At 43.6% G+C, this 27,209-nt stretch overlaps 1 protein-coding gene across 2 annotated transcripts in view; it reads left to right on the forward strand.

The window, feature by feature from the left end:
* Nucleotides 1–27,209, forward strand: part of rev3l (REV3 like, DNA directed polymerase zeta catalytic subunit) — a 73,755-nt gene that overhangs the window by 12,943 nt on the left and 33,603 nt on the right. For both annotated transcript variants that reach the window (XM_080047899.1, XM_080047900.1), the window contains exons 2-7: nucleotides 19,383–19,575; nucleotides 19,697–19,771; nucleotides 20,703–20,860; nucleotides 23,247–23,397; nucleotides 24,133–24,227; nucleotides 26,561–26,665. In XM_080047899.1, coding sequence (XP_079904025.1) covers nucleotides 19,383–19,575; nucleotides 19,697–19,771; nucleotides 20,703–20,860; nucleotides 23,247–23,397; nucleotides 24,133–24,227; nucleotides 26,561–26,665 — 777 coding nt within the window. The remainder of the gene's footprint in view (nucleotides 1–19,382; nucleotides 19,576–19,696; nucleotides 19,772–20,702; nucleotides 20,861–23,246; nucleotides 23,398–24,132; nucleotides 24,228–26,560; nucleotides 26,666–27,209) is intronic.

A 27,209-nucleotide genomic window follows, 5' to 3' on the forward strand; every position in this document is an offset into this window, starting at 1 on the left:
AGGGTTTTCACTTTCTCTGGCTCAGTGTTTCCTTTCATGTCCCTCTGTGCTGAGTGTTTACTACTGGAGCTGGTCTGGCCCTTTGCCCCCCTCACCCTGTCAGCTCCCCCTGTCCTCTCAACCCTTAAGCCCCCCTCCACACACCCTCCCTCTGGGTCCTCTCTGGTGACCCTTTGATGGCTCAGCATTAAGATGGTGACAGTCATTAGTGCCAGCAGATAGAGAGGAAATGGACAGGTCCTCTTGTGGGGCTGGGGTAGTCCAGTTTACTCAGAAAACCTGTCCCTTAAGCCTTGCTGCTGGGGGGAGGGGGCTTGGATAACAAAACCCTTTGTGTTATGAGTTGTACACTCACCGGTCACTTTATTAGGTACACCTGTTCAATTGCTTGTAAGAACAAATAGCTAATCAGACAATCACATGGCAGCAACTCAATGCATTTAAGTGACTTTGAACATGGCATGGTTGATGGTGCACGGCAGGATGGATCCATACTTTCATGTTGTTTACGCCAAATTCTGAACCTGCCATCTGAATGCCGCAACGGAAATTGAGACTCATCAGACCAGGCATGATGGGGTCTTCTGTTGCTGTAGCCCATCTGCTTCAAGGTTGGTCGTGTTTTGCGTTCAGAGATGGTATTCTGCATACCTTGGTTGTAACGAGTGGTTATTTGAGTTACTGTTGCCTTTCTATATTCTTGAACCAGTCTGCCCATCCTCCACTGACCTCTGACTTCAACAAGGCCTACACAACTGCCACTCGATGGATATTTTTCCTTTTTCGGGCCATTCTCTGTAAACCCTAGAGATGGTTTAGAGTGAAAATCCCAGTAGATCAGCAGTTTCTGAAATACTCAGACCAGCCCTTCAGGCACCCTCAAAATTGCCATCATCAAAGTCACTTAAAACCCCTTTCTTCCCCATTCTGTTGCTCGGTTTCAACCTCAATGAGTTGTCCTGTCCAGGTCTACATGCCTAAATGCATTGAGTTCAGTGTTTCCCCTAGAATTTTTTTTAGGCCCGGTGGTAAGAGCTGATAAAGAGTATGCGTGCCGCGTGCGTACCAAATTTCTAGAAGAAATTGACCAAAACGAACTCCATTTGGGATGAGCCTCTTTTGACAGCCTGTTAAAAATGAGGGCATAGGGTTATGCTTTCACATTCAGTACGTTTGTACATGTGGTGTTTCTCACAGGATTTTTAGATCCTGCTGGGTGAGAATGGACCTTCTGGGGTCTGAGGGCATCCCCCTGCAGAAGAAAACTTTATCCTTTTAAAGTTAAATGCATCAATCTGGTGCACTTTGAGAGGCGAAATCTGATTAATTCTGTGCTCTGTAAACAACATATGCCCTGCCTATAACTATTTTCTGTAATAATTTGGAGACACAAGCCACGTAAACTATTTAAGAAAAACACATGGATTTCAATAAAAAAACAATAAACACTAAGATCTAATATAGACAGGTCCTGTTTAGACTCATTTCTGGAATAATCTGAATCACCTCACCTTGAAGCTAGCCTATTGAAAAATGTTCTTTATTTTTTTTTAATGCAAATAGCCTTGTTGAAAATAAATGAATTAACATAGGCTACACATCATGATTAGCCTATCAACATGTGTGCTACATAAGGCAAATTCCCTATTCCGACCATTATATTTCATCTTGCCTATTTCTCAATTTAAAACATACAAATAAAGTAGCATTGAAAATACAAAAACATAAAGCTTGTAGGCCTACAATAGCCTGCTGTTTTCAAGATAACTTGACAGTTAAAACAATAAATAAATTAATATGTCCCTTGAAAATAAATGAATGCTTTTCTGAGAAGAATGTCAAAGGCAGTAGCAGTGTGGCACTTCTGTAAACTTACTGAAACGAGTGCATGCCGTTTTTTTCAGCGCTGTCTCAGCTGTTGATACAGATTGGTTGTGTTGCCACGGCGACGTAGCGATTTTAACTTTCTAAACTTTGCGCAGCACTTTTTCCTGTTCAACGTCCCTGTTACTGAGTCCTTAGTATCTCCATAGAGCAGGCGCTGGTTTTATTTTCGCCACTAGATCAACGTTTGCTTGCTAGTCATGCTCCTGCTCATTGGCTTCCGTGTTTTAACAAGTGCGCACCCGCACCGAATACACACGCGCATCGCGCCGCGCGCAGACACACACACACGCAGACACACAGATCAGCTGATGGGATGATCAAACGAGAGGTTGTAAAGACAGGCGCACACGAGGGGTAGACCGACAGTGCCGCGCAGACACTCGCATATTATTATTACGGAATCAATGAAAAATTGATAATAATTTTTTTTTTTTTATTATTATTATTTTTTTAAGTTAGGCTGCTGTTGGCCTGGCGGGGGTCCCGTTGGCCTGGCGGCCCCGCCAGGCCTGAATGGTAGGGGAAACACTGGAGTTTCTGCCATGTGATTGGATGATAAGTTATATGTGTTAAGAAGAAATTGAACTGCTGTACCTAATAAAGTGGCCGGTGAGTGTACAGTATACTGTATGTGGTCTGTTTGATATCCACTTGTCATTTCTCCATCATGTATGGTTTGTATCTGGTCTTTTGTTGGACATTTCAGTGTAGATGGTCAGGAGATAAGGGGGAATTTGAATTACAATATATAATTAAAGCATGTACGTTTTTAATTGAGCTAAAAGCTGTGTTTGGACAAGCTGTTGGGGAAATCTATCTGAATCAATTAAAGTGTAAATCAATGTACTAAATGTTGTACTAAAATGTAGTACCAAATGCAGGGATTTTCTCTTTTCTCTGTGTGTGTGTGTGTGTGTGTGTGTGTGTGTGTGTGTGTGTGTGTGTGTGTGTGTTGACATTGTTAAAGTGAAATCAGCCTCAACCTCCTGTAGGACATGGTATTTTCAGTAGCTGGTGGGACTGGCAGTGTAGAGAAAATGAATCCAGTTTAATACTGAGACCACAGTCTATTCCATGTGCAGCAGGCCTGCAGTGCTCAGCTCCTCTTTGTGTGGTGGAGATACATTGGATGTTTCCCTCTTTACAGATTCCCCCCCTCTGCATGTTGATGCAGCTTAATTAAATGAAGCGGTGACTCTGCCTCATGCTTGCAGCTCTTCTGTCCCTCTATACCCCCACTGTATCAGCAGCACCACTGTGTGTGTGTGTGTGTGTGATACTCACTGTACATTCATTATATTATATAATCTTCATGCTTTTCCTCCTCCCTCTCCCTCTCTCTCTCTCTCCTGCTGTGAAGGCAGGTTGAGCTGAGGTTGTGTGGGAATGAAGTGTCCTAGTTCACAGGGTTCTTCCTGTAAACTCCCAACCTGCTAATTACACTCAGCGCCTCTCTCTCTCTCTCTCTCCCCCCCCTCTCTCTCTCTTCTACACTCTCTCTCTCTCCTCTCTCTCTCCTCTCTCCACTCTCTCTTTTCCCTGTTCCTCTTCTCACTCGTGCCTTCTCTTTGTCCTTCCCTGTCTTGTGTATTTCTCTCCTCATTTAAGCTAAACACAATGACTGTCTTTCTCTCCATATACCCATTGTCTTCCAGTGTCTTTGGTCTCCAGCTTTTTCCATCCAAATGTTTTTGAAATAGTTTTTTTTTTTTCAACAGTCTGTCAAAGTAAAACGCAGGACAAGAATACAAAAACGTGCCCAGTAATACTTCTATCTGGCACACACTGGTATGTTATGGCTGCAATGCTACCCGGTACCACCAAACAGCACATCTGCACTGTTGTGAACAAACCATAGATAGTAAATAATATGGATGTAGCATCCGGGCTGACCTCAGTTATTCACCAATAATCCTGGTTTGTGCGCGTCGCCATTTTGTGAGGGGGACGGAGATAGCTGACGTATACCTCCGAGGCAAAGTGAGGGACAACGGGCGGAGAGCTGTCACTCAAGAGATCGCGCCAATACATTTTAACCTCCGATAAAATAAAAAACTAGCGTGGTCCGAAAAAATTCACCCCCCTCAGTGTTGTCATGGAGATATGACCTAAACATACAGACTAAAATGGTTTTGTGGACCAGGCTGCAAACTCCGATATGCGATCCTGTATACATGCAGGCAGAATGCCGACTATGAACGAGTTATCTAGGTGTTCTTATCCGACTTCGGTTGTCCGTTAATGTGCCGATTGCATTTTACAAGTCCTGTTGAAGTCTTCTTCGTTTATTTTCCCGATTGTGAGTCTGCATGTAAAAGGTTCTGACTGAGTCCTATCTGCTCTGACTCACACCGTCTTTCATCTCTCCGACACCATCTGAATGGTCTTCAACCTTCTACCATTCTTTTATCACAGCCTTGCTCCAGGGCACCTTGGCAGTTGTATGGGATTAGTCAGCAGGAGAATATTACATTGAAGAATGCAAAAGTTAAAGGGGTAGTTCAGTATTTTTGAAGTGGGGTTGTATGAGGTATACTTGGGCGTAGTTAGTGTGTTACCTCATGGAGATGGGTGTCAGTGCAGTCACTATAAGGAGTTTAGGGGAGACGTCACTGTAGCAGAAGTCAGCATGGTATTGTTGCAGAGGGGGCCAGAATAAAAAGAAAAATGGTTTTCCAGCACAAATATAAATTACCTTGAAAAAAAAATCCCTTTTGAATTTAAGCTATATGTGGGATTTTTTTCTACCGCTTTTTAGTTAACTTTGCACTTTTTTTTCAAGCGTAATTCGGCCATTGTATTACTACGCCGACTCACGCCGGTGCAGTGCAGCGAATCACTCCGCCAATCAGCTGTTCCACTCCGCTACCGGCTCATTCAAGAGACACACAATCAAACTAAAACGAGTGATTGTGAAAGCGAAGAAGACATGCTTTTCACTGTGGACATAAAGGCTGTTACATACTCCGCGACAGAGCGATTCTCGGTGACAGAGCTGCGAGAAGTTCTTTCTGGTCTGACATTACATACTTCACGAGAACTCAACTGCCGAACTCCTCACCGCGGCGCATTGTTACCATGGTAATTGACTCAGTAGCGCCAGCTGATTTCACTTCGCTTTCCTCATTGACTTCAGACTGACCAATCACACAATAGTTCTCGGACAAGCTGCGAGAAGAAAGTTCGGCCCGGGAGATGTGTCGAGAACAAGCTACGAGAACAGCTAAACAAGAGCTGAGAGAAGAAAATGACGTAATTTTCTTCTCGCAGCTCTGTCACCGAGAACTTTGTTCTTTCTTCTCGCGGAGTATGTAACAGCCTTAAGAGGAGAGAGACATGGGAAGTATGGGGAAAGTAGTAAAAAGAGTAGAGATGGATGACAGTTATGGAAGTCAACCCCCCAGGGCTGTTGTGAACTCACTCACACAGGACACGAGCAGCCACCAGGAGGCCCCCAATAACCCCCACGTCTGTACATGTGATGGGTCGAGCAGGAGAGAAAAGGGAGGAGTGAGAGTACTGAGATAAAGACAGCAAAGAGATACAAGACCTGTAAGGGAGCTCCATTTCTGTCCCACCCTCTGACAAGCTATGGTCACAAGTCTCGCCTGTTCTTATCCATTGTCATTTGCGATTCTTGATAGTCACAGCTTATGGGTTCTTGTGGGTAAAGGTTAGACCTATTTCTCAATCGACTCACCCACCTGAGTGTCCATCTTTTGATGTATGGCCCCACAACCCAGTCCAGATCTGTGTGAGTCTACCTCCATGTGCGCTCCATTCTCACCAGGCCCAGGCCAGACGTCACAAGAAGAAAGCCTCAGGAAGGTACGTGTAGGCCGGGCCAACATCACTCTGGTGCCAGCCTCCATTTTGCTGTTGGCATTGGTGGAGATTGATGCGCTCTTGTTGTGTGGTTAACCAAGGGGGCCTGGCATCAAGCACCTTCCAAGTGTCCATCTGGTCAGTCTCTCTCTCTCTCTCTCTCTCTCTGATCAGGGGCTCCACACTGTGCCAACCACAGCGCTCCATGCCTGTCTCTCCAGCACACTCCGCTTGAGTGACGGGGACATGCTGGCTACAGAGCGCTCATTAAGGGAGAAATGTGGCAGGGTTCAACATAACTTTTTTTTCCTACTGGCCCGCCGGGCCAGTGGATCCGAGTTTTACTGGCCCCTTGTATATTTTCACTGGCCCTGCACACACTTTTTTTTCTTCATAATTTAGTGTCAATCATTATAATACCTGTATTAGAAAAATAAAGAAAATAACCAGATCTAAAGGGAATATCTATACTGTAACAGTATATATATTCCCTTTAGATTTGGTTATTTTTCTTTTAGTTAATTATATGAAATGTTGATATTGCTCATACACATAATATAAAACCAGGCAAACATATTGAATTTGAAGCCTACAACTGAAAGTATGTTGAAAGAGTGGGCCAGTATTTTAAAGTCCAGTAGTTTGATGGTTGTTTTTATTCTTGAATTTGGGCAGTTTAATGAATAGTTCACCTGCAGAAGTCATGTTCAAACATAAAAAAAAAATAAGAGATGAAGGTCTGATCAGTCTTTGTGGTGTAGTAGGCTGTTTTTATTACTTTCTCTATGCATTAGGGATGTGAATGACCGAATGACCGGTTTTCCACTTGCGCTCAAGTTGACTTTAAAAATAGAATAGAAATCCGAAAATCAGGGCCGTTTTTTTAATGGGAGATTTCACAGTATATGCGAGTTCACGTCTGGTCGTGAGCGCGCAGCGAGTGTCACTTCTCCATGAAATGTCAGCTTCACATAAGAGTCCGGTGTGGGACCATTTTTTCAAACTATTGATAAAAAACAATGCAGTGCAAAATATGCAGCATAATGCTAAACGCTCGTCTAAGACTATGATGTTAAATCACCTTAGAAACACACAATGCCTTCGTCCGAGCATAGCAGCGTTTCACCGTGTGATCTCGCCAGCGAGTGAGCCGTCGCGCAGATGAACTGTGGTTTGTGGCTAAAATAATAACCGGGGATATTCCCCCCGTTAGCGATTTCAATGGGAAAGACTTCCGCGATCTGATTGAATGTCTCGAGCCTGAAAACACAGTGCCAAACTGCGCGACTATAGGAACTGTACAGTGAGCGGAGTCCCTCCGTTGGTTTCTGGCTACAACCGACACAATCACCGGAGACGCAGTCACAGCGTTTAAATAAAGCCTTTCATTTGTATTACCATTGGGGCTTGCATGCAAATACTGTAACATAATGGCGGCAGCTAAAGGAAAAGCGCAGTTATAATTTTCTGCACCTGAACCTCTGCTGTGGGAAGAAAGAAAGGGGGCAAAGCAAGTCGATTGATTTGTCGACTCGCAGGCGGACGGTAGGCAGCTCTGCCAACGGAGCGAGAGTGCACCCGCTTGTTGCCCCGCCTGTCAAAACACCCACGCATCGGTTGTCCACTGGCCTTTCATTAAAAAATATATTTTATATTAGGTTTATTATATTGAGTCTTAAATAAACACTGCTTTCATTCCGACTCTCAACGCGCATTTCAATGAACCATGATGTAGTCTACAAAAAGATACTGAACTGTGATTGGCCAGTCACTGGCCCGGGCGGGACAGTGACTGGCCAATCAACTTGCCCTGCATATGATTTTACTGGCCCCGGGCCATCGGGCTATACGTTATGTCGAACCCTGTGTGGAGCTGATTTCTGTTCCCTGTCATGGAAGTGGGGCAGTGTAACAATGGATTGGTGGTCCATTCACCTGCCTGCTGCTAGCACAGGCACTACACCTTGGCACAGGGGACTGCATTTGGGAAACGATGCTCATCAACGTTTAGTTACTTATATCATGGAAATATTTGTGGTTGAACACTTGATGGATTTGGCCCCATGTGGACTGGGTCACAATGTGAGCTGTTACCTTGTTCATATCAGTTGCTAACAACGTTTTGATATAAAAGCATCTTTATGCTGCTTTAAATGCACATCTGAGTAAGGAGGCATTAAAGGTACGGTACGCGATCCTGGAGAATGTCTGTTGACAAAATCACTTTTTTGTCAAAGTCTGTGAATATCTCCTCACGATCTGCTTCCTGTCCATACTGTGAGTGTGCTTAATACACACCCTGCGTTCCAAATCACATACTTTTTCTTTTTACTGCACTACATACTTGCATGCATGCTGGTTTGCATATTACAAAAGGTTTTTGGCATACTGCATTTGATAAGCATGTATTGGGACTTCTTTTTCTGGGATACTAAATAGTATGGTAGTATGGGGATTGGCACGCAGGGACAGCCTAGGCTCTGTAAACTGGAATGTAAACAAAGGGGGTCCACTTTGTGAGGAGATATTCACTGATTTGACAAAGTCATTCTTTTCAAAAGAACATTCTCCAGAATGGCTTTCCCCACCTTTTTAGAAGTGCTGTGCAATAGAGAATCCTCCAGCTTGTTCAGGAGCTAACAGGCTAACACGTTGTCTCTCCTCAGCCCTGGCTTGGAGCTCAGGCATCCAGCCAGCCAGAGTGAGGCTCCACCTATTTATCCACTTAACAAAGCCCACACACAAGCACGCTCACCCAGACACTTCAAGGTTTTGGCACCCTATAGCAGACATACCTATACTACAGTGGGGATTTAGAGAATTTTTTTGAGAGAGTATTTGTTAGTGTTTTTGGAGGAAATGACTCTTTTTGCTTTTCTAGACTGAAATTTGACAACATATGCAAGACATTTTTGCATCGGGCACAGGAAGTCATTATGCAATTTCCATATCAAGGTATAATTCTTTACCATTTCAACATAGGCCTTTTGTTTTTTGGAGTGTTTTTTCGACAACTTTGCAAACTCTAGCTCACACTCTTTTTGATGGAATGCTCAAGTACAACTACTACATTAACCTTGAGGTGAGACTGTGTAGGCAGCTTCTGTCTCCAAGGTCAAGAATTCACAAACTACTAGGCCCACAACATGGGCCACAAGTCCATGAGCAAAATGGAAATGAAAAAAAAAAAAGGGTTTGTGGACCTCTCACATGGGGCATGATTGAAAGCCCCCAGAACAGCTATAGAGTACACTATGCACTGGAGCTCTGAAGTGAGACTGTTGAGAGAGCTGGACAATGTTTGATCTGTTGATGGGGGGTTTGGTCTGTGTGTCGGTGGTTAAGATTAGTAACCAGGCACCCAATACTATCTATGCACAAAGCACAATGCATTCTTTTGGTTGATCGAGTAAGAGCACAATGCATGGTAGATGCAATGGTGGTATAATATGTCATCAGGCGTTTAGTGGAGTCAGGCCAGCTGAATGACTGAGGAGGGGGGGGGGGGGGTTGTTTGAATGCTCCAGAGCTGCTCTGTTTATACCAGTGGAGGAGGGTTAAGGGGAAGGGACTGCAGAGTGGACTGACTCAAGTTATGCACTTCATAGTGTGTGTGTGTGTGTGTGTGTGTGTGTGTGTGTGTGTGTGTGTGTGTGTGTGTGTGTGTGTGTGTGTGTGTGTGTGTGTGTGTGTGTGTGTGTGTGTGTGAGAGAGAGAACAAGCAGCTGATTCCTCTCATGTCTTCTGCTGTAAAGGCTTTCAGAGTGAGAGAGAGTGAAGAGGGTTGCTGCTGGGGTTTTCCATCAGAGCAGCCTGATCTCTCTCTCTCTCTCTCTCTCTCTCTCTCTCTCTCTCTCTCTCTCTCTCTCTCTCTCTCTCTCTCTCTCTCTCTCTCTCTCTCTCTCTCTCTCTCTCTCTCTCTCTCTCTCTCTCTCTCTCTCTCTCCTCTCTCTCTCTCTCTCTCTCTCTCTCTCTCTCTCTCTCTCTCTCTCTCTCTCTCTCTCTCTTCTCTCTCTCTCTCTCTCTCTCTCTCTCTCTCTCTCTCTCTCTCTCTCTCTGTGTGTATGTGCATGACAATTGTGATTCTTGTATTTGCCATGACAGCAGATTTGCAGGAACTGCCTCAAACGACATAGCACTAGTGTAACTGCAGCCATGCCACATGTCCTAGGTCAGAGTGGTGACTTGCCATGATACTTTGCGGTGGAAAGAGGCGGGTCTTTCTAACATCGTGATTTTGATTGGTCCACACATCAGTCATTCTGTCCATTTGTCGCCATGTTTTGAACCAAGTATTTAAAGCTTAACTCATGCATAATGTGTTTTAGACTATTATTATACTATAGCAAATGTGTGCTGTTTCCTACTTGCTTTGCTGTTCTTCCTTCACAATGACACTCTGTGGCTACCTGGTTAACAGTGTGTTTTCATCGACTCAGTAGAATAGGGGGAAACAGTTTAACAGCAGCCTATGAATAAACACTGGATTTAGTAAATAGTTTTCCGCTGCCTCTTGGCATGTTGTGTTCATTGAGAATCCAGCAAGAAGAAGAGTTCACACGCTGGCTTGAGATAGTATTTCAGCTTGGCAACAAGTCAGCCCTCCCACCATGGCCTCACTCCTTCACTAAAGGCCAGCACACATTGCTGGCCTGTGTTATTCGACTATACAACAGGGGAAATACAGCCGTGGAAAATTAAGAGACCAGTCTGGATTTTTCTTCAATCTTTGTCTCTACATTACTTATGAAAATGCTCTAAATGACAATATTTTTATTGTGAATTTGGTAGAAATGTTGGCAGTAGTTTATAAAATAAAACCAAAATGTTCTTTCTACTCAAACATATGCCTACAAAAGTCAAATGAGACACTGAACATTAGGATTGGTCTCTTAGTTTTTTCTGTGTTTTATCGTGTAGATAGGCATTTGTTTCTATACCACCGCTAATATCAGAGAAAAGAAAATCCCTGGTAGAGCAAACTGGGTTAAGGAGTATTCAATGTTGTCCTTTTGCAGCATTGATACATCACTAGTCACTGCAGTGCTGCCGGCAGCACAAAGAAAAATGGTGAATTATGGTCCTTCCATACTCGGAATAGGAGAGAGGAGTCTGTAAATGAGTTGAAACAAATCTATAATTTAATAGAAAAAAACAAACATTTGTGGCATACTGCTCAAGACCGCAGCCTCTCCCATTCCCATTCTGTCAACTTTTGTTGTGCTTGTCATAACTCATATCTTTCTCTATATGTTCTGTCTATAAATGCACTGTAAGCTGTACTATAAATGGAAAAGAAATGCCGCAAAAAAAATCTTACGAAAAAAATGAAATATTTTTTAAACAAATTGTGTTGGCTCAATAGTCATGTGGGCTCAAACCTGGTCCGGGGATCTTATACCATACTCTCCCATTTCTCTGTCATGCTGTCCTTACCTAAACCTGCAGTGTGTTTTGGGAATTTTTTCATAGCATACTTGGTAGTAAGAACGTTTAATTTAGTGTATAATAGCTGAAAAAAAGGCAGGGGAGCGTTGCATTCTAGAACTTTTACCACTAGACGCCAACATATTATTATTCAGATATTACACACTGCACCTTTAAGCAAAGCCACACCCTTGTCCTTTTTGATTTGACAATTTTTTAATCTCTGTCCCTATGTTGATTAGGGCAATTTGACCATCGCTGTCTTTCTTGTGGAATTTCACTACAATTCATTAGCTAAATACAATTGGAAAGAGGCTGGTTTTAGCATATAAATCAATGGTTCATTGAATAGATTACAGTACAAATATCTCATGAATAACTCCTGCCATGTATCACAACATGTACAGAAATAAATGTTGTTTTTCTTTTTGTGCCAGGAAGAAAATTGTCCAAGCCATTTTTTTTATCTGTTATTGATGACGGTGATATTTTATATATGCACGCAAACTCATCATCTCTGAAAATGCTAGATTCTGTGTACCATGCATCATTACGGTTTGTCTCAAACTCTGGATTCCGAACGCACCATTGTAAATTGTATGAGAAAGTTGGTCTGTCTTCCTTATACACCCGTAGGATGGAACACTGGTATATGTTCCTTTATAAGGCAATTTTGCACGATCTGCCGCCTTATTTGTGTTCTCTAATGGTTCCTAAAAACAGTGCTCGTATCACTCGGTCTAGCAGTTTGATTATGTATAACGTTCCTCGGACTCGCACTGCGTTTGGTGAAAGTGCCTTTAAATCTTTTGCCCCCTCATCATGGTGTAAGCTACAGGAACACCTTAAACTTGAATCCCTTATCACCATGAACAATTACAAAAGCAGGATTAAGGACTATTTAACCGCAAACTGTACATGCCCGGTTACTGAACACTGACTTACTGCCAATGAGATTGATGCTTTGTGACTTTTTATTTTATTTTTATTTATTTTTTACTGTGTTTTGTGTCTTGTTTTAAGTGTGAAATTTTGTTTTTTTAATGTGAAACTTTTATGTTTTTATGCTGCCTTCTTGGCCAGGACTCTCTTGAAAAAGAGATTTTGAATCTCAATGAGTATATTCCTGGAAAAATAAAGGTTAATAAAAAAAGCCATCAGATCTCATAAAGGCTAACCGTGCAGCCCGGATGGGAATGGATTGGAACCTTGCCCTGGAGTCTGTTTGGGACACATTTCTAAACGGATGTTAAAAGGTGTCAGTCAGTGTGTTTACATGCAGACTCATAATCGGGTAAATAAACGAATAAGACTTCAACAGGACTTGTAAAACGCATGTAAAACACCTTTTTCCGATCTACTTCACACACAAATCGGAACATTAACGGACAAGCTAAGTCGGATAAGAACACCTTTATAACTCGTTCATAGTAGGCATTCTACCTGCATGTATACAGGATCGCATATTTCATATCGGAGTTTGCATTCTGCGCTTGCTCCAGAATCCCTGCAGAGGATTTCACAAGGAAGCAGAAGGAGACAACGTAATAAATAGTAGTGTTGTTGCCGGAAAGGAACCGGATGTGGCTCTATAACCACTTGTTGAAAGGGCCACAGCGCCACCTAGCATAGCGGAGTCAGCCATGCTCCGGCCATTTATCGAATATTTGAAAGGCCATGTATACTCAGACAAGTGACGCGGTCCGTTCAAGTGGCAAGTTCGGTATGTGTCTTAATCCAATCTAGTTGTCCCATGTAACCCTACTGTCTCTGTTTGTCCCAGTCAGACTCACCTGTAGTCTTTACTACCCTCTAGTAGAACTACATCAGTAAGCAAATCTTTGGAAGCAGCCACCTAGCTGGCATTCAGAGAGAGAGAGAGAGAGAGAGAGAGAGAGAGAGAGAGAGAGAGAGAGAGAGAGAGAGAGAGAGATAGTTAGTTAGTTAGTTAGTTAGTTAGTTAGTTAGTTAGTTAGTTAGTTAGTTAGTTAGTTAGTTAGTTAGTTAGTTAGTTAGTTAGTTAGTTAGTAGCTCTTTGTATACTGTATATGAAATGACTATTGTAAACACGGCCGAGTGGTTTCAAACATCTTAAAAGGTCAGTTTTAGGCTAAGAGAGCAAACAGGCCTGTACCTCATACCACTGCAAACCATAATAGAATGCTGGAAACATGGAGATATTTGTATCGCACAGAGTGTGTGTCAACCCATCCCTCTGACTCTCCTCCTCCAGACCTACTCTCTCTGTCTGTCTGTCTCATCTGCTTGGCGCTCTGCCACACTGTTCAGTGAGCTAGATACTGTGTGAGTGAGTGCGGGCGGGTCGGTTGTGTATTTTCCGTTGTGCTTCTGGCCTGTGTTCCCTCCAACAGCCTCGTTCTGTAGTTTAACGTTTGGACTATCAGGTTTGGGCTCATTTTAAAATCTCTGCCCAGGTGCACCATGGGTAAAGGTTTTAATCTCTCTCTCACCAGCGTCATCACAGATATGAGTAATGAGCGCGCACACACACACACACACACACACACACACACACACACACACACACACACACACACAGGTTCTGCCAGTGGGAGTGTGCAGGCCTATATATCACATGGCTCTCCCTGGGCCTTTTTTTAATTAATAGCAACAATGTTTTATTAACATCTTTCTTCACTCTGTGGCAGCTGTCTGTCTGATTATAAACCCGCCAGAGTAAAGGAGGAAGAATGAACTCAATGCACTCTAGGCACGCACACACACACTGGGTGGAACTAATGTATTTCTTAAGTTAAGTTAAGTATACCTTTTTGAGAGTGATTGGCATCACCAAATCCCACATTCTGTACATGATTACTGCCTATATGATCTCAGATAAGTCTGATTTGGCTGGCAGCCTTACTGTGTGTGTGTGTGCGTGTGCGTGTGCGTGCGCCTGCCTGCTTGCCATTGTTCCTGTAATATGTGTTCTCGGGGACCCTACCTTAGCTAAATAAAGGTCTCCTGTCTGTGCCCCAGTGGTGTATTTAGTGGTATAAAGCATGGTGCTACAGGGAGCAGGGTTTTCTCTGTCAGAGTTAAATCAACAGGTTGTGTTAATGTGCTCTTTAGTAGACCCTGAGCACCATCACTGTGGACAGAGGGAGCAGGACATGGGACTGGACACTGCTATATGAATTGACAGTACGACTGGTTAGTGGGCAATAAGCAGACTTGACTGGCCAAGGACATACTGATGTTAGCAGCATGACTTGTGACCCAGTGCTGACTCTGGTTTCCACACAAGATACATTGTCCTTTTAAGATGTAACATTGCTATCGTGTGCTTTAGGGAGGTGTCAATAGTCCCCAGCACAACCTACCAGTCAACCTAGTACTCACTACACAGTGTATTTGCTACAGACCTTATAGTACTTGGCAATTAAAGGTGAAGTAAGCGATTTATTTATCTTAATATAAGTGTTAAATCGCTCTTTATTCATACAGTGATCACTTATATAGTGTGCTCGTTTCATAAAGCCGATCTCTCAGTCACCCGCTCTGCATGTAATCGGCAAATTAACTTTTCAGGGATCCCACTACTGATAACTAGAGCTGCAACGATTAATCGACGAATCGATTATTAATCGATTATTAAAATAATCGCCAACTATTTTGATAATCGATTAATCGTTTTGAGTAATTTTTTAATAAAACATTTCCAAATTCTCTGATTTCAGCTTCTGAAATGTGAATATTTTCTGGTTTCTTTAATCCTATTATGACAGTAAACTGAAATATCTGTGTGTTTTGGACATAACAATACATTTGAGGATGTCAACATGGGCTTTGGAAAATGTATCAATTTTTCACCATTTTCTGACATTTTACGGACCAAAACACTATTCGATTAATAATCGATTAATCGAGAAAATAATCAACAGATTAATCGATTATCAAAATAATCGTTAGTTGCAGCCCTACTGATAACCAATCAGAAGAGAGAACGCTACAAACCGGCACCCGTCTCACTGCCGGTGCACGTGCAGAGCGACAGATGGGTGAATGTGTATGTGCCTACAATGGCGGAGCAGGTAAAAATCCTTCCCAATGTCTGTTTTGATGGTTTTTATCATGTTTTATCACACCTACGGATCTGAGATGATGCTAGATAACTCGCTGCTTGAAGACTGCTTAATGTGGTGACGTAGGGACGAGGGAGGGGACTGCTAACTGCAGTAACTGACAGGAAGTTAGCTAAACTGACCATTCCGCTTACTGAACCTTTAAGCAGGTACTTGCTAAGCATGTTAACCTCTTCTATGTTTGATTTCATTCTACATTGTGTGTCCTTCAGTGCTCCAGCATGGCTGCTGTTAACAGGTAAACAGGTGTGTGTCTGTGTGGCTGTCTGATATGCTGTGTGACAGACTGGCTTACTGGCTGGCTGCCTCACTGACCCAGTGTGGTGTGTGTAGTGCTGAGTCATGGCACTGCCCACAATAGAGGGAGAGGGAGACACTCCTCCACTCAGAGATAAGGTCTCTCTCCCCTCTCTCTCTCTCCCTCATTCATAAATCCTCCAGACAGCAACCATCACTATAGTGAGGAACACAGACACACACCACTCACTACAAAGCTGAGCTGGAAAAAACAAGAGGAACCTCACTTATTAGTCTCCATTGTATGTCTTATGTCTCTTCTTGCTCACACACACACACACACACACACACACACACACACACACACACACACACACACACACACACACACACACACCAGCTGGGTGGGAAGAATCACTTGTTTATCTCTCCTGCTGTCCATGTCCGTCAGGGGCTTTTGCTTTATCGTTGCATAGCAACTGCAGCAGGCACTGGTATTGCCTGCTTGTGTGTGTGTGTGTGTGTGTGTGTGTGTGTGTGTGTGTGTGTGTGTGTGTGTGTGTGTGTGTGTGTGTGTGTGTGTGTGTGTGTGTGTGTGTGTGTGTGTGTGTGTGTGTGTGTGTGTGTGTGTGTGTGTGTGTGTGTGTGTGTGTGTGTGTGTGTGTGTGTGTGTGTGTGTGTGTGTGTGTGTGTGTGTGTGTGTTTGTGCGTGTGCATATTGATGGCAGACAGCTGCGAGACACACACACACACACACACACACTCCAGACTAGACACTGCATGGCTCTCTGCGTCTGTCTCACCGTCTGCAGTCTTATAATCGGTTGATTTTTAATTGGCCTAAAAAAATGGACGCATGCATTGCAGATTTTATTTGTAGTATTAAAATTAAGAATATTTGATTGATTTGATTTTAATAATTACATTTCAGATGTATGACCACAATACAGACAATAGTTCTATTAAGACTGAAGGGGTCAAATATGAGCGCTCAATACATAGCAGTAATCCAACTCATCAGTGACATGTACAAGGGTTTTAGTGAAACCGACGGGAACTATTGAGTGGCCTAAAAACAGCCTCCATGGCCAATACATACTAAAAGGTTGAAAAACCATCCAATACATTTCAAGTACAGGTTTGTTGTTTGTCCTTGAAAACAGGATAACATAAATAATCCTCACATACGAGAAGCTGGAAGAAGAAAGTGTTTTTTTTTGTTGTCATTTGTCAAATGCCAATGAATTATATTACATTTGTTTCAAAGGACTTGAGATATCGTGCGCTAGATTAAATTGGCCCTTATTTGGTGGTGTTACAGTACTGTGTGTGTGTGTGTGTGTGTGTGTGTGTGTGTGTGTTTGTTTGTTTGCACGTGTGTGTACATGTGGGTCTGTGTGTAGGCAGCTCCACCAATGCAGTGCTCTTCTATAGTAGATCTCTGGTTCAGTGTAACAGCAGTAGCAGGCCTGATTGTCTTGCATCCCCCCTGTCCCCTCCTGACATGGGGCAGGCCTATGTATGGCTGTACTACAGACCATGGAGGTGTTTACTGGAAGCTTCACGTTGAGTCCAGTAATCTCAACCATCATGCCCATAGGGATGCAGCAGTGCACCCAGCCTCTGTCAAAGGGTATAGCATGTAGGTGGAGAATTTTCAAGGTGTGTGTGTGTGTGTTCTCCATCAGCTGTGTGTGGACATGTCTCTCTGGGCATGTGCACACTCGTTTAGGCTCCTCCCCCTGTCTGTCAGCATGTCACTGGTGCAAGATGAAGCTGTTGCAAACAACACAGCGTTTTATAATTTAAAAATAAAGTTTTGAAAAAATAAAGAAATAAAGGCAGTCATGGAATATGAACGAATGTATTTGAATTGTTTCCATGTGAGTTCAAAAGAAGCACAATAACAGAACGTCCTTCATAAAGCTTCCAACGTGAAATGAAAGTGCCAGAACTGTGCAGAGAAATAAATGAAAAAGAAATGGGGTACACACAACCAGGTCTGTGGACAGATCATGTGTGGCTCTGTGTTAATGCTGCAGCAGCAACTGTACAGAAACAATGAACAGCTAAGTATACCTTTTTGAGAGTGATTGGGGATCACCAAATCCCCACATTCTGTACATGATTACTGCCTATATGATCTCAGATCAGTATGATTTGGCTGGCAGCCTTATCCAGTGCACACCGGAAGTGACGTCACATGGATGGAGCCTCTGAGTGAAAAAATTACAATATAAGCAAAAGGCAAGATCGAGGCGTAATGAACCAGAGTGGTGTCTGCAGCACAGTTCACCTTAGATGACTGTCAGCAGTATGTCTGTCTGTCTGTCTGTCTGTCTGTCTGTCTGTCTGTCTCTGTCTGTCTGTCTGTCTGTCTGTCTGTCTGTCTCTGTCTGTCTGTCTGTCTGTCTGTCTGTCCTTTCTGAATACTGTAGCTCTCCCTCATTGTGCCTATGGGCTGACCTCCCTTCCCATCACTAGACCTCAATCCACTCACCCTCCCCAGCCTTGCTCTTCCTCTCACTTTCTATTACGTTAATGGGGGCTGTGCTTGAACACAGTGTGTGCATGGCGTGTCATGAATCATGGCATTATATAGGCCCTGTTGTCGCACTCATCCATCTGTGTGTAGCCCTGCAGTGATTGGTCAAAGTGTATGGGAGGGGAGGGGGGGACACTGTTTACTGGACCCCCGGCACACTCCATCCATCTTAATTGCAGCCTGTCAGTAGATTTTAATAGGCTCTGTGGAAGAAGAAAGTGGTCACAGCTAAAGCTAGGCTACATCTGATTAGCTCGTGTGTGTGTTTAATGAGCGCTTTGTCCCCAACAGCTAAAAGGATTATGGTCACTTCTACATTCTGTGTGTGTGTGTGTGTGTGTGTGTGTGTGTGTGTGTGTGTGTGTGTGTGTGTGTGTGTGTGTGTGTGTGTGTGTGTGTGTGTGTGTGTGTGTGTGTGTGTGTGTGTGTGTGTGTGTGTGTGTGTGTGTGTGTGTGTGTGTGTGTGTGTGTGTGTGTGTGTGTGTGTGTGTGTGTGTGTGTGTGTGTGTGTGTGTGTGTGTGTGTGAGAATATAACAGAAGGGAGTAATGGATAGTGAAGGGAAGACTTGGAGAACGCGCCGTGTTAAAACAATGTTGTTTATCATGAGGCTGTCTTGACTGAGGACTCGTGACGAGTGTTTCATACAGTGTATCCGTATTAGGCGTCAGTCTGTGATTCTGATCATTCTATGAAGAGTTTTGACGGCAAAACCTTTTGGAGCGTGCATCTGCTGCTGTGCAAATGGAAAGACTTTGGAGTTTGCGTTACCGGAACCCATTAGAGAATGAAATTGCCTTTTTGTTTGTAATACCGCTTCAGAAATAAACACTTTTTTGTATTTTTGTGAAAGTGTGGTGTTCACGAAAAGCTTCATATTTCTTCAATGAGCCCTATAAGCCTCTTTCCCCCAGACATTATACAGTATAAGGTTTGCAGACATTATACAGTATAAGGTTTGCAGAACTATGGCATCGAAGAAAATGTTTGGATATTGTCCGGAAATATACATTGTAAATTGATCAATTAAATACGCTTAGCATCTGTTGAGGGGAGCAACCTTTTCGGGCATTTTCATACTTTATTTGACAGTATGAAGAGACAGAGGTGAAATGGGGCAGAGAGGGGAGTGACATGCAGGGAACGACCGCGGGCGGGAATCGAACCCGGGTCTGCTGCTGGGCCCGGCCCGGGGTGGTGGACGCCCTACCAACTGAGCTAAGGGCGCCCCGAGGGGAGCAACCTTTTGAAAAAATGTTTTGCGGCATACATTTTGTTTTAAATGCAGTGGGACCATGTTTAAATGATTGTACAGCTGATGTTGAATACATATGTCTGTTGTGTTGTGTTTTGCAGGGCAGAAGACCTGTCTCCACCTGCATGGAGTCTTCCCCTACATCTACATCCCATACGATGGCCCCAGCAGCCAGCAGCCCGAGCGCTACCTGCGCCAGGTGGCCTTCAGCATGGACAGGGCCCTCAACGTGGCCATGGGACACCCCGCCTCCACCAACCAGCATGTCTTCAAGGTGCTACTGGTCTCTGGCATGTAAGTCACTCATCATCTCTTCTTCTTCTTTTTATAAACGATGAAAACAAATCATTTTGTCCTCAACTGTATGTACTGTAGTAGTGTGTGATCATTTGTTGCCTCTTTCTTTGTCTTCCAGGCCTTTCTATGGCTTCCACGCTAAAGAGAAACACTTCATGAAGATCTATCTGTACAATCCTCAGATGGTCAAAAGGTGAGCTTACTGCTGTTTCATTTAAATGAATTGGAGGCCTGTGCTTTTTTTTTTTTTTTTTTTTGTAAATGCCGGGGCTTATGTGCATACAGACAAGACAACATCACCACGGTCAAAGAACCATCTCACTTTGATTTGATTCAGGGCAGTTTGGTGCCTTCACATACAGTCAACAGACAGATAGGGCAGTTTGGTGCCTTCACATACAGTCTACAGACAGATAGGGCAGTTTGGTGCCTTCACATACAGTCAACAGACAGATAGGGCAGTTTGGTGCCTTCACATACAGTCAACAGACAGACAGGGCAGTTTGGTGCCTTCACATACAGTCAACAGACAGATAGGGCAGTTTGGTGCCTTCACATACAGTCAACAGACAGACACGGCAGTTTGGTGCCTTCACATACAGTCAACAGACAGATAGGGCAGTTTGGTGCCTTCACATACAGTCAACAGACAGATAGGGCAGTTTGGTGCCTTCACATACAGTCAACAGACAGATAGGGCAGTTTGGTGCCTTCACATACAGTCAACAGACAGATAGGGCAGTTTGGTGCCTTCACATACAGTCAACAGACAGATAGGGCAGTTTGGTGCCTTCACATACAGTCAACAGACAGGTGCAGGTAAAGATTCAAATGGATTATCTAACGGTGGAGCAGCGTCCAGCGTCCTCCAGTGCTTTAGTTGAAATTACTTCTAGAATCTTTTGTTATTGCCCAAGTAGAGCATATGGTTTCCCATTGTTAAAGCTGTGTGTGTGTGTGTGTGTGTGTGTGTGTGTGTGTGTGTGTGTGTGTGTGTGTGTGTGTGTGTGTGTGTGTGTGTGTGTGTGTGTGTGTGTGTGTGTGTGTGTGTGTGTGTGTGTGTGTGTGTGTGTGTGTGTGTGTGTGTGTGTGTGTGTGTGTGTGTGTGTGTGTGTGTGTGGTAGGGTGTGTGAGCTGCTGCAGAGCGGAGCGGTGATGAACAAGAGCTACCAGCCCCATGAGGGCCACATCCCATACCTGCTCCAGCTCTTTATAGACTACAACCTGTACGGCATGAACCTACTGCACCTGGGGGCCGTCAAGTTCAGACGCAACAACACAGGTAAGGGACAAAGACATGGGTCTCAATTCAGCTCTGTCTGTCTGTCTGTCTGTCTGTCTCTCTCTCTCTCTCTCTCTCTCTCTCTCTCTCTCTCTCTTGCTCTTGCTCTATCTCCTGCTCTCTCTCTCTCCTTTCTCTTGCTCTTGCTTTCTCTCTCTCCTTTCTCTTTCTCTTGCTCTTGCTCTCTCTCTCTCTCCCCTGCTCTCTCTCTCCTCTCTCTTGCTCTTTCTCTCTTCTGCTCTCTCTCTCTTTCTTTGTCCTTCCTTTTGGCCAGCTGTTCCTTCTATCCAGATGTTTTGGGCATCACAGCTCTTTTTTTTCATTCCAACAGCCCAATTCCTATTGTGTTACTTTATCAAAGAAGTGCTTCAAAGAAAGATTATCCTTGAAGCGAACCAGTCATTGTTGTCCAATTAAAAGGTATTTTGCCCCTCACCCCGCCCACCTCCTCTGTCTCTTAGGCTACACCTCTGTAGCAGTCAGCCGCTGTCACACAGAGACACACACACACTCTGCTTTGTGTCTGTGCTGGAACAATGTGCACCTAGCCATCACTTCCCTCCTCATCACTGCCTTGTCCCCCCCCCCCCCCCAGGCTGGGCAGGGAGACTGTAGAAAGAGAGACTGTAGAAACTGAATCAAAATGCGAGGACACAACAACAAGGACTAGCGTGCCCATGTTGGGTGTCTTTAGAAGGCAGGTCGGTCTGTCTGTGTGTCGCCCTGCAGTGTGATTGGACAGACAGAGAAGAACTGCATTTTCCCCAGGTTTTACTTGATCATTTGAAGTGAGTTTGATACTAACTACAGTACCTCCAACTCCTTTGACACAGCACATCGGGGTAGATCTACTTAGATCCTAAATAAAGAGTGCTTAATTGTGTGAGCAAGAGGAATCTTAAAGGTTCAGTAAGCGGAATGGTCAGTTTAGCTAACTTCCTGTCAGTGACTGCAGATAGCAGTCCCCTCCCTCGTCCCCACGTCACCACATTAATGCACTGCGGTCTTCAAGCAGCAAGTTATCTAGCATCATCTCAGATCCATAAGTGTGATAAAACATGATAAAAACCATCAAAACAGACATTGGGAAGAATTTTTACCTGCTCCGCCATTGTAGGCGCATACACATTCACCCATCTGTCGCTCTGCACATGTACCGGCAGTGAGACGGCTGCTGGTTTGTAGCGTTCTCTCTTCTGATTGGTTATCAGTAGTGGGATCCCCGAAAAGTTTATTTGCCGATTACATGCACAGCGGGTGACTGAGAGATCGGCTTTATGAAACGTGCACACTATATAAGTGATCACTGTATGAATAAAGAGCAATTAAACACTTATTTTAACATAAATAAATCGCTTACTTCACCTTTAATATTACTTAAAGAAATGTGCTGTGGGAAGTTTTTCTCAGAATGACCATCCATACCTCCAGTTTGAAGCAGTGAAGCCCCCCTCCCCCCCCCCCCCCCTAGTTCCTGGGCCTCATGGGGGTGAGTGGGTTTAACCTGAGCCTCCACTTCCTCTTGATGGAGCCTAAAGCCCTGATTACTTCCTCTGTTTGATCACAGCTTAGTCTCAACCTCCATTCATCATGACTTTAAATAAAGTTATTTTCTTTTCAAAAATCCTCACGCTTGACTCTCCTTTTGACGAAAGCTGGGGCTGCCATGTTTGATCCACTGATGTAATGAGTGGAAAGACGGGGCTCCAATGGCCCCAGTGCAACAAAGACACGGAAGTATTAGTCCAATAATAGCTACACCTGTTTACGTTTTCTTCTCCCCCTTAAGCTCAAAACTTGAAAGCAAGTTCTTTTAATCTGGGTTTCAAATGGAAGAGTAATCAAAGGGGCTGCTGGACTGGTAGAAAGGAGCAGGTTTAAGATAAAGAGAAGCCTTAATGTGCTTTGAAGTACTCTAAACGGTATGAACACTTACCCTCAAAACAGTTCAACTATAACTAGGAGGCTTTCTTGACATAACTTGTTTCAAAATGATGGCAACGAGGGTGTCTCATGGTACCTGCCCGTAGCAGCCTGGTTTATTGCACTGTGTTATTTAAATGTTTTCATGGCCCTGCAAAAAACGAAATCCTGTTTCAGTCCTATTTTGTTGCTGTTGCGACTATAGAATAACAGGCTTAGTAAGTGGACTTTAAGTGAGTGACTTTTTAGGTTTTGTCTTCAAGATGATCAACTTTGATTGACAGGACTATCTCATGCATTCACTGCAGAAGAGGAAATAATCATACTCATATTTTGCTCTCATACCTCATGTGAAAGGCTAAAGGGACAATTTGGACTCCTTTTGGCAGTCTTGTCGCGAGCAGTTGGAGAGATATTGTGTGTTGTATTGATGTGTGTGTGTGTGTCTGTGTGTGTTTTCCAGAAGACACAGCAGCAGCAGCAGGCGCCCCAGACGGTCATCCAGCCAGCAGTGGCCCCAGCACTAGCCCCTGGAAGAGCCACGGTACCTCCAGGCTCAACGACAGCAGCCTGGGGGGAACGTGTTTCCGCTGGGAGGACCATGCCATACCCTGGTGAGTGGCCTCCTGCACTGCCTCTAATGCTGCATTACATCGGGCTTTAAGTCAATGTCCTGACAGTAAAGGCTAAATTCAGGTAGGTCTTTTTTCTTTGTCATTTCTGAAAGAGGGTTTTTGTCTGTGCTCCCTCCCTCTTCATATCCAGTGGGTGAGGTTTAACTTTAAGTGCCCTAGTTCCATTCTGGCCTTCAATGTGCAGGATTCATTGATAATCCACTGTCAATGTATACAATAGTTTGTCAAAGACCGGTAACCTGTGATTTTTAAATAACCATATCATTTGTTTTAGGTTTTCTTAATGTTTTCACAATTTGAATTTTTTTTTTTGCCTTTTCAGTCCTCATGTCCTCCACTCTACTATTTATGTTTCTAATACAACACTTTTATTACAAAGACAACATTTAACGCATATGGATGACACAAAACCTAAACCACCGAAAACGGTTCGCTTATTTTTGGTACCCTTCCCGACTTTTAAGTGGAAACGCAAGTAAACTGCACCGCTCAATGGAAACAAGGCTTTCTAGCTTTCCTGTGCTCTATTGTTCTCATACCTCCTTTTGTTGCAAAGAGACACACAGGTCTTACCTTTCTCTCATCTTCATACATCCACAATGAGTTTCAGCCCAGTAAGTTCACCAGATATTACTGTATGACCAGAAGGCTGCCTACCTGTTGTTAAGTATTCTAATAGCACTGAAAAGCCCTCTTGTCTGTGCCTGGCTGTAGCTCTCTGGTCCTGGGTGAGGTGGAGAAGCAGAGCACCTGTGAGCTGGAGGTGGATGCTGTGGCTGTAGACGTCCTCAACCGACTGGAGATAGAAAGTAAGATCAACCAGAGCAACAAGCTTCACCTGTCCACCTGTCTCTGTAATAATGATAATGGCTAGGATTTATATAGCGCTTTTCCAGGCACTCAAAGCGCTTTACAGGGTTCAAGGTTCCATTCATTCACACACAGTCATACCGGTAGCGGAAGCGTGGCTGCCAATTCGCGCCTACGGGCCCTCCGAACACCACAAGCAAACAAACAAACAGCAGTCATACACATTCACACGAGGCAAGGTGGGTGAAGTGTCTTGCCCAAGGACACAACAACCATGATACAAGTGGCAGGGCGGGAATTGAACCGCCAACCCTGTAGCCCACTCTGACACTGTTGAACTCAATCCATCACAAGTAGTCACCACATGTTCATAACACCAAGTCAGTCCAGGCATTGTTTTACATTATAATTAAAGGTGCTAACGAGGAACTTTTAAATGTTTCTGAAACGGTCTAATTTTTTCCTCTGATGATCCTAAATGTCATGTAACAGCAAACGGGACCATCAGTGCAAAGAATGCTGCTTTTTTTATATAGTTTTTCTTAATGCCATGCCATGTCATGGGTACGCTCACCCAGGAACTATAGCTGGCGTAGTAAAAAAAACACTACCGCTTTTGTCCAAAGGGGGTGCAAGAATGAACAGAAGCTGAAAGTTCCTCAGAGCACCTTTTTAAAAATAAAAACTCTATCTTGTCCCAAAGTGGGAGTGGGATGCCAAAGACACGTGCTTTTTTCAGGCTTTAGGGGTGGGTACGTCACCTCTTTGGGACATTGTCAAACTGAACCGTACTCTTCAACAAACTAAGATGTAATGACAAATCCCTGGAACCATGGTATTGGATCTTTTAGTCTAAGACAATCCTAGGCTGTGTTCCAATACCCATACTTCCCTACTATTCAGTACGCCAGAAAAAGATTTATGATGTCCCAATACATGCACATCAATTGTAGTATGCTCAAAATACATAAATGCCCCTTTTTAACTCCAGTAGCATTTTGGAGTATTTGTCTTTATTCTTGACATTTCTCGACGTGATGAAAAATAAATCTTCCTTATCTGATTTTCTTTCTCTCCTGTGGCCCCTAAAACTCTTCTGTACTTTAGTATGTAGTGTAGCAAAAAGAAAAAGATTTGGAACGCAGGGCCAGTCTGCCTATGCTGATGAACACGAGGATGCAGTCTATTGCACACACACACACACACACACACACACACACACACACACACACACACACACACAACACACGCCTTCTTGTGTATTAAAGTCAAACATTTCTGGAGTGGAGAAAACATTCTCCCTGGTATTTTGAAGCCACAAGGGTGCAGAGAAGATTTTTTTTCCTGGGGCTGTGCATCAAAAGAGTCTTTCAGTCCACATGTCCTTGTCAGGGTTGAGGTTAGGCCCAGCCAGAGCCAGCCCTGTGCTTTTAAATACTTCCATAGAGGCTGTGTGTGTATGTAGCTAGGCCCTTCTGATTTAGATCAGGCTGGACGCACAAGATATACAACCACAACACAGCATCTGTCTTAAGACGGGGAAAAAAGGAAAGGAGATGTCACTCCAGGGCAAGGCAATGCTCGGTTTTTTTACTCATACTTTTCCATCTGCGCTATAACGGTGTGTAATAAACGGCCATGTTTTTTAAAATAGAACTACAGTATGTACGGGTTGGAATTTTTTAGGCCTTAGTTGTAGGGAAAAGCCCTTCAGATAAACTGTATTAAAGTGTGATAGCAGGGCTGTACAGTGCAACAGTTTTGATCGCATTTGCTACTGAAATTGATCACGTGCAATGATGAATACAAATCCATTCGCACTAGTGCTGCTAGTTGATAATGAGGAGAGGCTGTCTTTGAAACACAGAGGAGAGATGCACAACACTGCTTAGAGGGCTCTACATTAACACTCCAACACTATGTATACTTATTTATTTAATAGGCTATGTTTAATGTTTTAAAGTTTGGTTTTAATTAACAGAAGGACATTTTCTAAAAAAAATATTATTATTAATATAATAATTATATGTATATACAAAACATATATAGATATAGATATTATTTTTATGGGGAAAAATAATTCTGAATCAGCAAAAAATTGCAATTGGCAGGTTAGATTATTTTGTCTAAATTGCCGTCAGTGCACCTCTATTCATTCCTCTATAAAGGGTTAAGGTTATGCAAGTTTTCGATCATACTTTGTGTGCTACCAAATTTATTTTTGTGCTACTGAATTTTTTTGCTTGCTAGCACCAGTGCTACCACCTAAAAAAAATAAGCGTAGAGCCCTGGTGATAGTATACTGCTAGCTGACACAGTGGTGTGGTTCCAGGTCAGATCGGCAGGAACCCCGGGCTGCAGGGCATCTGGGAGGACGAGAAGCAGAGGAGGAGAGAGAAGAACCAGGCCTCCCAGATACACTCACCACAGTCACAAGGTAAGGCACATGTCTAAGGTCCTCACTCTGGCTTTCGCTCTGGAACCGCTCAATTGACAAACGTTCACTCACTTGAAGGCGAGGTGTCTGTTGAAGTTTAAAAACCATTGGATCTGCCCAGTGCCACTCTGGATCTGCCAACCAATCACATAGCGTTGTATGTCACGCGCCGACTTTGCAACTGAAACTGGCGCACGTCATTTGTTCTCAGCCACTCCCTCTGTTCCGCTGATTGGTCATGCAAAAACCTATCCTGAGAAAGCCCCGCGAATATACCGCAGGCCTCAGACTGACTACTGAAGGGAAATGAAAATTGAGCGGTAGTAGGAAGGCGTGCGGTGCCAGGCTACTGAAACTCCCTGTACAATACAATTCATTTTGATTTACACGAGTAAACGAGAAATATCCTAACATCTAATTAAAAAAATATTGTATTCAGTTGTCGCTAAAGCAAGACTGGGACACAACTGGTCTTCAACAGTAGATATACAGTTAAATAGCATTTTTATTGCTACACTTCACATATTGCGTGTTGTGTGTACAC

The sequence above is a fragment of the Ammodytes marinus genome, assembly GCF_949987685.1.
Source record: "Ammodytes marinus genome assembly, chromosome: 19".
NCBI lineage: Eukaryota > Metazoa > Chordata > Actinopteri > Uranoscopiformes > Ammodytidae > Ammodytes > Ammodytes marinus.